The following is a 12216-nucleotide window of genomic DNA, read 5'->3' as shown; positions in this document are numbered from 1 at the left end:
TAAAGGCATAATCTGAAAAAACAAGCGTTGTGCATTAAATTGAATAATATTCTGAATATTTTACAGTTTGTTTGATACCTTTAGATCAAATGGTGTTGTCGTTTAATGGATTTATATGATTGCATACATTAAAAGTTGTAAAATTATTATAAAAAACATAAAATTGTAATTCCAAAAACGGAGCTTTGTGCAATAACAGGTATGTTTTCCCGAACATTTTAGTATTGGTTTTATATTATAATGTCACGTAGTTAAATTGTTTAATTAATTTAAATGGTATTTTTATTTTTTTTTAATTCCTAGAAATTAAGCTTTGTGCAACATAAAGGGCATATATTTATGTCTATCTGAGGTAGTTTGGGCTCAAAACATAAAAGCTGCAAAGAGTTTAATTGGCAAAAAACCCGAATGTCTAATGAATGTCAAACGTCAAACTAACTTTACTGCCGTGTTGTCACACAAGTCAAGGTTTCCTCTCATAATAACCGACGTCAATAAACGTGTGATGCTGGCTGACAACAGCTATTAAAAAGGGATTATAAAGAGATAGTTCATTCAAAGATTAAAGTTCTGTCATTTATCTTTAAAGTTAAATTTATCGTTATTTATATTAAATTCATGCAGTAAACAATCCTTTGAAGTAGCCTCACTGATGTTACTGATTTTTAAGGATGCAAATTTGTATTTCCCTTGCGTTTTTCCCATGTCCCGTCAGGCTCTATGCAATCCAAGGGCCCAGAAGCAGAGACCCTTCAGTTTCTAGATTTGTCCCATCACACATTCACTGAACAATGATAGTATTCCAGCACTTAACTCATGTCATTACAAACCTCAGAAGAAATTGTTGATATATACTAGATCTAGTATCTATACACATAGATGTATAATATACTGTCTTGATACAAATGAGCATTGACGTCAAGGTCACTCTTCTCATAGAAGAAACAAATTATGACGGAGCATCACAATATCTTTCCTGTTGGGATCAGAAGAAAGCAAAAGTAGGCTACATAATACTGAAGCAGAATGTGGAGAACCGCAATCTATTCAATATTGCACTTAAGCCACACGAACTGCAGAAAGTTGTGCTTTCAGAAGCATTTATTGGAGCTGAGATGCACAGTTATTTTCATCTTTAACAAGGTATGGTAAAATGAGATTACTACCAACAACCTTCCTGATGCCAATCATGTCCAACTTCACTGACTCACTCCTGACACTTGTGTAAGCTGTCTATCAGAAGAAATCACTGTCAAGGTCACTGATAATGTCAAAGTCTAGTCTCAGAATACAAATGCATCCCACATCCCCCCTCCCCCAAGTTAATATGTGCACAGAAACCACATCAATTTTTACTCCTAGAAGTTTGCTCCTTAGTAAACCTAACAAACAAACATGTCCACAAATCATAGCTTTAGATTCTCACTGTATTTGTGTTCAGAACTGTGATGCTTTAGTGAAAAGAAGTCTTTGGACTTTGGATAGTTTTATTTTGTGTGATTATTACAGTGACTATTCAGAATTTCATGTCAATCCTGCACATCAAAATAATCAATTGTAGGCTCCTCTTTAGATTGTTTCATCCAAGCATTACTATTGTCGGCCCTGAAATAAATGTGAATAAAAAATGTATTAGTTATGATACACTTTACACTCAACAAAACCCTTCATATTTCACGAATACACAAAATATTAACAAACACATGTGCATGCCACAGCAATTCTGTTTACTGTGAATGACAAGAGCGTGGTTTTAAACACTCCACTTCATTACAGTATCCATACATTAGCTCATATGAATAACCATACTGATCATTTATGACAGAGTGATCATATTACATTAGCATTCCATTTTTTAAAAATTAATTAATACTTCAATTGAACAAGGATGGACAGTAAAGACATCTGTAGTAGATTTCTATTTCAAATACATTATTTTGAGAAAGAAAATCCTGATTAAAATTATTTCTAAAGAATCAGAGACTGAAGAAATAGAGTAATGGCTGTTAAAAAATTCAGCTTTGCCAGCACAGGAATAAATAAAACACTTCTTTCAAAAACATTTAAACATCTTAATGCCCAACGTTTGAATGGTAGTCTAGTGGTGAGATGTGTGAACATACTTGGTTGTGTGTTGTTTGATGTGGGCAATAGGAGGAGGTGCTCTGGAAACAGTTTCCCTTTCAATCAAAGCAGCCAGACTAGTGTTAGGACACACCGATTTCCCCCTGAAAACACATGTAAAACAATCATGTTGAAGACTACCCAACTCTACTGACACACTCTTAACTGAGACACCTTTAAAGTTTACTTGTGTTTGCTTATTCACTATTACAGTTGAAAGCCCAATCTAAAATTTGACAGTTTCTGCTGACCTGATGGCAGTAACCACAGCATTGCGCTTGGGTTCGCTATCATAGCTGACGCTTTCCACACCATATGCCTCCGCTAGCTCATGGATAATTCTCCGGTGTTCACGCTTCATAGGTGGAAAACAGTGACTCCTCTTAGGCTGTTTACCCTGAGGAATAACACAATAACAGAGCTCTGAAAAATGATGCTAGAAGTGCTTGGATGGTAAATATTGTCAACTATTTATATATAGTGTGATCATTGGACTACATTTTACCTTGTTAGTCAGTTCAACTAAATTCTTAATCTCCTCTTCAATTTCACTGACAAACTTGAAATCTTTCCTGAATTAAAAAAAAAAAAAAAAAGTTTCATTAGTTTGAACATTCATGCTTTCACTTGGCTCTGTAGTAGACTAAACATTTAACGTACGTGTGTATATTCTACACTTCAGTTTTTCTTTAAACTGTCAAAGCAAATGTGCAAGAACCCAAACTCGACTGGCAATTCTTTAGTGCACAGTTACTAGTGATGTTCAGTCATGAGACTACAAAATAAAGGATAAGCATTTGTTGCTTTTATAAGTAGGCTACAATCCCCATTTTTGTGTTTGGAGTTTGGATGCTTTTGAAAATACAGTCCTGTACAGTTTATACATTTGGCAAGCAACTGAACCTATTAAGCGTAGTGAATCAAACTGCAAGACTGTTTTCAAGAAAGCAACAGAAGTATTTTTACTTAATCTTACTTAATTTTACTTAGTCTTGCAGTTTGATTCACTACTCTTAATAGGTTGCTTAATGGTTGGTGCCTTCATCGTGAGCGCTTCCAAAGAATTTGAGCTTGGTAATGTCTCATACAACCATGTCCTAGCTTTATGTACTGTTGATACATTCTTGAACTATTTTAGAATTTGAACCACCTTGCATCTTCTTTCAGAGAGTCACTATATTTGGAAGATGCTGACTTGAAGGTATCCACTGACTGATCAATCTGCAGGGCCTCAGCCAGCCGCCTAGAGGCAAAACAGAAAACATCAAAACCTGCACACCCACACACAGACATATCTAGTAACATATACAGTCACAGATAGAGGGAAAGAATGTGTGAATAAAATCTTTACGTTCACCTGTTCCTCTCCAGTGTAGCACATTCTTGATCACACTCCAACCTGTGAGAGAACAACCAAATACAAAGGTTACTCCACTTCAACAAAAGCACATTACTAACAATGTTTACCTTCCGAGGTAAAAGTTATTAGATGGATGTTTTCTTCTAATGAAGTTACTTACCAGCCACTGGCAATTTCATCACAAAATACATTTTTACTTGGATGTTGTGGTTAGTGAGTGTTAATTCTGTACCCTGCTCTCCTTCAATGCAGCTTTGAACTTGTCAGAAACAGCAAAAACCACTAATGCTGTCATTTACGTAAGGTAAACACTGACCCACAGACTACTCTTCTGGATGACTAATAAAAACAAGCAGTCTTGCAAGCTTTAGTGTGCGAGTATACCTGGCCTTTCTCTGCTCTTTCTTTGTGAGCTGTCCAATGTCAACAGACTCTCCCAGCTGCATATCTGACAGCTTACTGGCAACGGCAATAGCTGCATATCTGCAAAATATAGAGATTTGACCACTGATCAGTTAGAACATATGACATTTATAGCATTTTTGGTCTTATTTGCATATGTATATCATTCATTTTAAATGTATTGGCTTGCTATGAGTACACAATCATCAGTGGGGAAAAAAAGAACAAAAAAAGAAACGAAAAGGCTTGTGTCAGCCAATTTATCAATATAAAACTTTGCTTTGAATGTCTATGAAGGCTCTGATAGTGTGCCGTGTTTTAACCTTTGGTAGGAACTGGCTGCATCAGCACAAGGAACGGTCTCTTTCTTTCGGCCACAGTCACACTGCAGTGCCACCTAGAGATTGAACATGGGAAATAACTAAGAGAATAAAGTAAGGCTCTCCATTTTGAACACTGATTTTTTTTCCAGCATGCATAACATGAAAGTTATGAAAAATAGGAATTTTTGTGCTTAGATAATCAGATATTCTGCTCTTTTGATCCATCTTCTACAGTACATTTGAAAACAACAAATCATCTGAAGATTATTTGTGACAAGCTATAATAAACAACTATAACAGATGTTTATGAAAACCATAATTTACTCTTTCAAGCCAATGTTTTACACAACCGATAATGTACATTTGTCTGTAAAAGCATGTGCCAGACCACAAGCACCCTGCAGCTGAGGAATTGATGGAATCAAATCAGGCTACAGCTGAGGAAACAAAGGACCGCTTTGAGCAATAACTGCATGTTCCATCTATAAACCATCTGTGTAGATTTTGGATGAGGGAAGGGCTGTACCTTGGCACTGCAGATGGTGGGTGGACAGGGGGTGCCTGGGTGGCAGGGAGCAGCACAGGGGTGTCCACAGCTGGCTCTAGGGTGAGTGCAAGGCTGCTTACACTCTCCCTCTGCCTGGCATTCCCCACGGTGACATATTTTCTTACAGTGATGAGAACCACAGGGTAAGAGCTTGTCACACACTAAACCACATGAGATGTCCTGCAGGTGGCATGGGATATTACTCCTTTGCTAGGGAGAAATGTGAAAATGGTGTTGAAGATGAGATTTGGAACTTTTCTTGAATAGAGTGCAAAATAGGATTGTCTATGCTTAAAATTGAATTAAAAAAAACATGAAGACTGTCTTGTTTTAAAAATGTCTTTTTACCTCATGATTACCCATGCACCACTTCTTGGTGAGGTAGGTACAGGGAGGACATCTCTCCTCACAATGGCATGAATGGAACACTATGGAAAAATCATAAACACAACAATCAGCAAACATTATTCAGCAAGGGTGCATTAAGTGACAAGTAAAGACTTTTAAATTGTTACAAAAGATTCCTATTTCAAATAAATGCTATTCTTTTGAACTTTCTATTCATGAAAGAATCCTGAAAAAATATAAAACATGGTTTCCACAAAAATATTAAGCAACGCAACTGTTTTCAGCATTCATAGTAATAGGAAATGTGGCTTGAACATCAAATCAGCATATTAGAATATTTTCTGAAGGATCATGTGACACTGAAGATGGGTAAATTCAGCTTTACCATCAAAGAAATACATTACATTTTAAAATGTGTTTAAATAAACAATGGTTATTTCATATTGTCAAAATATTTCACAATATTACTGATTTTACTGTACTGAATAAATAAATGCAGCCTTGGTATGCATAAGAGACTTTAAAAAAAAATAAAGATATTTATGTGTATATATATATATATATATATATAAATATAATTATTATTTTTTTAATTTTTACAAGTACAAAATATCGACCTCAAGATTACAAATTGTCAAGCGCAGTTACATACAGACGGGTAAACTTCACAATGAATCATACAGTATATGTGTGCATAAATCTTGACATATATCCGTTAATGAGTATATCTGTGGTTGACAGAGCAGAGTCAGACTGAGCAGAAGTACCTGGATGATCACAATCATGACTTCGGGTACATAAGTTTTTACATTCAGGAGGTCTCGTTCCACAAGGGATGGGCGGGAAGAGCACAGTCTCCCCACAGTAGCACGCCAACTCATCAAAACCTTAGAGAAAACACACAGTGCTGTGTAAGAAGAAAAGAGATGGACATCCATTAAGGTGATCTTGAAGGCCAGGCTTACTAGTTTGCCAACAAGGCTGGCAGTTGCCACGGTGACAAAGGTCCTGACATCGATGTAGACCGCAATTGAGTTTGTAACCACAAATCATTGAGCACTTATGCTCCACATCCTGATAAAGAGAGAGAATGTTTACATAAACCTTTCTTGTGGCTATTACACCCAGATAAAGCTTTCATGAAAATTTAAAAGACTCACCACACAACACAACTCTCCACACTTGTGCCTGCCGCAGGAGCGCTTCTTGTTGCAGCGTTTCTCACAAGTAAACACCATGTCTTCTGTAAAGGATTACACACTAGCATTACAACTGCTACTTTGGTATAGTACATACAATTAATTTGTTACACAATTAACTAAAGCCTTACGTTCAGTCTGAATGGCTGCACAAGGAACTTCCTATGAAAAAAGAAGAGAGAGTATGAATTACATCTGCAGTTTTCAGAACTTCCTAACCTTTGTGCAGCTGTGCGATAACCGTCTAACCTTGCTGTTACTGCCACATCTGCACTTAATAGAGGAGGTCAAAGAGCATGGGCCACAGCTGTCCTCATGGCAGAGCTTTTCACACAAGTGGACAGAATCTACAGCAGATCAGACACAAGTAAAAGAGAAATATAAGAATTTTGAACATTGTTGTAGGGATGTAACAATTCACTCAACTCACGATGCGATACAATTCATGATACTCATTTCACGGAATGATCTTCTCACAGTTTGTTTTTTTTAACAAAATTAGATTTAAGACAAATTATAAATGAACAGGTCTTCTTTTATTATTGCTTGGACAAAATGCTGAACATTTCTTTGTGTAACTGAAACGTCAAATAACAAAACTAAACTGAAATTTTAAAACAAACCCCAAATCAAATAAATAACATAAATAAAAGAAATCTGTTCATATAATCAAACTAAGGCTTTGTCTGTGCTCTTTCCATTTAAAATTAGAGGCAACCACTACATTTTAATCACGATCCAAACAAAGATGCTGCATACATGCAACATGAGCAGTTTTTAATCTAAATTAGATTGTAAAATTACGAAATTTGAAGCAACAATATGGTCTCGCTTTAGTGTTGAGAAATTATACTAAATAAAACAAATCTAAATGAAACAAAAACAACAGACGAGCTGAATGAGATTCAAATTCACTCTCTGCCAGCAGGCGGCGCTTTTGGAACAGCAATGATATAGTGTTTCCTCGGTTACCGCTGTAAACAAAGCAGCCCTGCTTATGAACACTACAAATACATTATACAGTGGCAAAATGAGTGGTTATGAACGAATGAATGAAACGCATTTGTCCGTGTTTCTCTACGTCTCGAATTGCGCTTGAGAAACAGTGTCTCTTCCGCGGCTCGGTACGCTTTCAACTCGTTTTTTTAGTCTCGAGCAAGACTGTAAAACATTCACATTACATAATTTGACTGATTTTTACGTAAAAAGGGCGACAGCGCACCGCATTAAAAGAAATGATCTTTCGGTTTCATAACCGCTGGCCAAATTCAAAAACAAAACTAAAATTAAATCATCTTTGAGAGCAAGGGGGCCCCCTGGTGTTTCGGGGGCCCTACGCAGCTTGCGTATTTTGTGTATAGGGAGGAACGGCTCTGACCAGTGGTTTTCTTATTGTTTCTGTATACTTACAGTAAGCATGAAATTAAGTTGTGATAATCTTTTCTTTCCTATTGTGGTGTATTTCTGAGTGAAAGGATGTTGTTGCTGGGGGGAGGGGAAGTTAATGTTTTCGATTAATGATTACAAGGGAACGAGAATTTTAAAAAATAATGACATGCTCAGATAAATCATTAATAATCAAACACTGCAATATTCCATAAAAAAATTTGATTTCATGGTGAATTTAGGGTCTTTCGCATCCTTTTAACTAAGATCAGAAGAAAAATTAACAACAAACTTTAATCCCCGTTCAATTTATAAATAAAAATCATCCCAAATCAGACACATACCACCATCTCCACATGGCAGCGGCTTGTTGCAGGTCTTGCCACAGGAGGAGATTGGGTCAGTACAGGTCTTTCTCTCTGGGTAGCCGAGCTCCAGAAGCTTAGATAATGGAGTCTGTCCACATGAACAACTGCGCACCAGCTTGGGGCTGAGTGGACATGACTGGCACTGCCCAGGGTGGCATAACTGCTGACAGCGATGGGACTGGCAGTCTAGCATCCTAGAGCAACAGATTGAGAGATGAGCGCTCACACACATTTACTAAAAAAGCATGCAAAATACACATACAAATGTCTGTATTAACCAAAATCAAACCAAAAAGGTAAAACAGGCCAAAAAAGAAAACATGAATAAAAAGGTCTAAAACACAAGTCTTATTATTTAAGACCAGAGAAGAGTGATATTAACAAAAAGGTCTGCATACAGAACTTGTAAAATGATTAATGTCATACATTGACAAGCGAAGAAATGTTTTGTTAGTACATACTTTCCACAGGGCATGCAACAGGAGAAATATCCTGATCCATCAAACTTTTCACGATCAGTCCCACACGCCGCCTCCCTGAATGCCACACCACAGAAGCAGGCTGAAAGGGTACAAAGACATGGCAGGAGAATTATAATGCATAAAATTAGATTACTGCATTGACTCTGAACCAATTAAATGACACAAGGACTACTTACCTTGCTGAACACGAAGTCGGCAGGGTTGGCATGGCCCTGAGTGGCACACCTGGGCACAGAAGTGCTCTGAGCAGTTCAGAAGAGCTCCACAGACGTCCTCACAAAGCAGAGGTCCTGTCTGACTGCAACGAACCTGCTTTCTGCACACACAAGAAACTGGTGTTGTTTGGCCTGCATATATCTGGGTAAATGATTACATATACAGTTAATTACAAAAAGGCAATTGTACCTCATTCTCCCACAAATGCAGGACTTTGTGATAAAAGCTGGACACTGTGGGCAGGGCCCAGGATGGCACAAGCTACACAGAGCAAGAGAAATTCTTATCACGCAAGAATGTTAACACTGGATTGACCAATGACATAGCACATATCACATAAACAAACACAAAATTATAGCTGTGCAAACAAGTCAGTTGCCTGAATGACTAGTTGGGTAATCACTCTTAAAGGTATAGTTCACCCAAAAATGAAAATTTGATGTTTATCTGCTTACTCCCAGGGCATCCAAGAAGTAGGTGACTTTGTTTCTTCAGTAGAACACAAACGAAAGTTTTTAACACAAACCGTTGCAGTCTTTCAGTCATATAATGTAAGTGGATGGGAATCACGGCTTTGAGAGTCAAAAAAACATACACAAACAAAACCAAATTAAACCCTGCGGCTCGTGGCGATACATTGATGTGTAAAGACACAAAACAATCGGCCTGTGCAAGAAACTGAACAATATTTATATCGTTTTTTACCTCGGATTCACACAATGTCAGAACTGTTCAAACTGTCCTGAGCATGTCCTCAGGGTATATACAGGAATCATGGAGTTAAATTTAATACCTTTTAAGACCTTTTTTTAAGACTTTTTTAAGTCCGTTTTTAACCGGTTACATCGGCGACACTTTAACTTACATTTACTATATATTGATTGTAAGATAGCACAACTAAACAGACTTACTTTGTGATAACTCCTTATCAATGCAACATAATTCAGAAGGGGGGAACGAAGCACAAGAGAATTAATTGAGTGACTAATCAATGCAACCCAAGAAACAAGAATTAGAACAATAAACAAAACAACTGACAAAACTTATTGAGGAGGGAAAATAAAGCTCTCCGAGCTAACTGGGCAATGAGTTCACGCAGTATATTCAAAAGATGCATGTCATATCAACTCTTATAACTGTCTGCAAACCATAGCTCTTTTGTGATGACAAACATCTGACTGATCAAACAGTTTACCTGTGATTACGGAGTGCCTGATTTGATGCAGACGTGACAGTGTGTCAGTACTGCACCCGATCGTGTCTGAATGATCATGGAAGGTAAAATAATGATCACAACTACATCATTATAATTGTGAATCCCAAGCCCATGCCAGTAAAAAAACAGCCCAAAGTAGCGCAATTATGTCCCAAATATAAAAATGTGATTTCCATCCCTAAAAAACATTTTTATTTTTACAGTCACTGTTATGCACATTTATCATAAACACAGCTCAAATGCTTCCTACTAGTGTGGCCCAAAACATTTGGCACAGTTTTATTACAGGTAGAATGCAAAATGTTTCAGTACAAGCATTTCAACCAAATGTAATTTATGCAATATTTCAAACCTTTAACCCACTGGGGAAAATCAACCCATGGCAACAGTTTAAAAGCAGCCCAATTTCGTGGAAAAAAACAACAACAACCCTGCATCCAACACGAGCTGCAGAAGTCAGATTTGACTAATCACGGGTCAAAAGTAAGGAGAGATAACTGACAAAGATTTTGGAGTATTTGCTCCTCAACAGATCCCTAGCTCACTGACAAATATCTTTTATCGTAATATGCGCTCCCTTTACACAGTGTGCGCGCGATCGCGAAATCGAAAGTGAAACTGCCAGCGCTTATTCACATATTGATAGCGGCGCCCTGATGCGTGAAAATAATATACAATATTAGAATGTTTGCAGGAGCGGATGGGAGCATGCGGTAATGTTAAGAAGTTCAGCGAGTAGCTGCTATCACGCAGCTACACAGAACCCCACTATTCGGACAAATATACATAATGAAAACATGATACAAAATTTAATACCTTGGAAAATGGCATTTAAGAATTTTTAATACTTATTAAGGGCCTTAATTTGATCTAAATTGATTTATCAACTTTTAATACTTAAGACCCCGCGGACACCCTGGTCCTGAGCGCATCCTCGACAGCCGGCGCGTGACGCGTCTTCTTCTTCCTTTACGGCGGATCGCAGACTTATAAGTGCATTACCGCCACCAAATGGCCCATTGACACTCTATCTACAATCTCAATTAGGAGAGTCAATGGTCCACTTGACAGATAGGTGGCGGTAATGCACTTATAAGGGTTTAATTTGGTTTTGTTTGTGTATGATTTTTTTGACTCTCAAAGCCTTGATTCCCATCCACTTACATGATATGACTGAAAGACTGCAACGGTTTGTGTTAAAAATCTTCGTTTGTGTTCTACTGAAGAAACAATGTCACCTACATCTTGTATGCCCTGGGGGTAAGCAGATAAGCATCACATTTTCGGGTGAACTATCCCTTTAAGAAAAACACAAAAAAGCTAGTACAAGCAGATGGTTTCAGGTTTACCAGATGTGTTTCTTACGAGGAGTTTACAAGAGACTTCTCAACAACAACTAGTATTTTTCAATCATTGTCACTCAACCTGAGCCAAAACCATTTAAATGCATTGATTGTGCTGCTGGGCCCTTACATGTTACAGGGGTGATTGCATTCCCCTCCACTCCTCTTTTTCCCACACATATCTCCACAGCTATGAGGGATCTCAGTGCGTTGAAACTCAGGATTGGTCACCTTCCCTGTCCATTAAAATGAAAGGTGAAAAATCAGAAATCTAGAGGACCAAATTCTTCAGTTTTACAGCATTATTCATTATAAACATAAAGCCACGTTATCATTTTACAAACTGTGAGTGATTTAGAACAGAAACAAAGATATCATGTAAGACGCAGAAACCAAAATAATCTTACCACAGAAGCAGGTGTATGCATTAGGGGCTTTGAGAGCCACATGCTGGCACGCAGGACAACGCCAACCTTCAGTGCCATCTGTAAATATTGAACCATTTAAATTTGTTATTAAACTATGGACTAGCCCACTGTATTTAGCATTTATTTTTTAGAAATCATGTCTACAGTAGTCTGTCTGTATAGTTTCTGTATGTTAAAGTTTCTTTTAAGAAAGTCAGTTCACTCTGCAGTCGTATTTGTGACACCTCCAGGCAGCTATTTTAGGCACGCAAGACCAACTTCTATCTAGGGCTGGGTATCGAGTTTGATACTTTTTAGGCACCGACCGAAATGCCTCGATACCATCGAATATCGAAAAACATCTCGTTGTTCGGTACCAAATTTCGATACCTAAGGGGTTAATCTCATCAGCGTCAGTGAGCCAATAAGCCTGCAGCACTAGCCGGTGTGTTCGACTAGAAGAGGTGCGGCACAGATCGATCAGTGTTTGACATC

The 12216-nt window shown here is 37.7% G+C and overlaps 1 protein-coding gene across 1 annotated transcript in view; it reads right to left on the bottom strand.

Moving 5' to 3' along the window:
* Positions 1-1089: 1089 nt before the first annotated feature.
* nfx1 (nuclear transcription factor, X-box binding 1) overlaps positions 1090-12216 on the bottom strand; it is a 19369-nt gene continuing 8242 nt past the window's right edge. Inside the window, exons 5-25 of the mRNA XM_016480716.1 lie at positions 11722-11799; positions 11445-11550; positions 8945-9016; positions 8716-8855; positions 8519-8618; positions 8034-8251; positions 6553-6650; positions 6435-6465; positions 6265-6347; positions 6070-6178; positions 5872-5991; positions 5105-5184; positions 4736-4966; positions 4210-4283; positions 3869-3967; positions 3482-3523; positions 3275-3367; positions 2630-2696; positions 2376-2521; positions 2124-2228; positions 1090-1605 (exon numbers count right to left, since the gene is read on the bottom strand). Coding sequence (XP_016336202.1) covers positions 1530-1605; positions 2124-2228; positions 2376-2521; positions 2630-2696; positions 3275-3367; positions 3482-3523; positions 3869-3967; positions 4210-4283; positions 4736-4966; positions 5105-5184; positions 5872-5991; positions 6070-6178; positions 6265-6347; positions 6435-6465; positions 6553-6650; positions 8034-8251; positions 8519-8618; positions 8716-8855; positions 8945-9016; positions 11445-11550; positions 11722-11799 — 2168 coding nt within the window. The 3' untranslated portion in view covers positions 1090-1529. The remainder of the gene's footprint in view (positions 1606-2123; positions 2229-2375; positions 2522-2629; positions 2697-3274; positions 3368-3481; positions 3524-3868; positions 3968-4209; positions 4284-4735; positions 4967-5104; positions 5185-5871; positions 5992-6069; positions 6179-6264; positions 6348-6434; positions 6466-6552; positions 6651-8033; positions 8252-8518; positions 8619-8715; positions 8856-8944; positions 9017-11444; positions 11551-11721; positions 11800-12216) is intronic.

The sequence above is a fragment of the Sinocyclocheilus anshuiensis genome, unplaced genomic scaffold (assembly GCF_001515605.1).
Source record: "Sinocyclocheilus anshuiensis isolate Anshui unplaced genomic scaffold, SAMN03320099.WGS_v1.1 scaffold613, whole genome shotgun sequence".
NCBI classification, from domain to species: Eukaryota; Metazoa; Chordata; class Actinopteri; order Cypriniformes; family Cyprinidae; genus Sinocyclocheilus; species Sinocyclocheilus anshuiensis.
The sequence above is the reverse complement of the archived record's forward strand: the minus strand, read 5'-3'. Positions and strand labels throughout refer to the sequence as shown.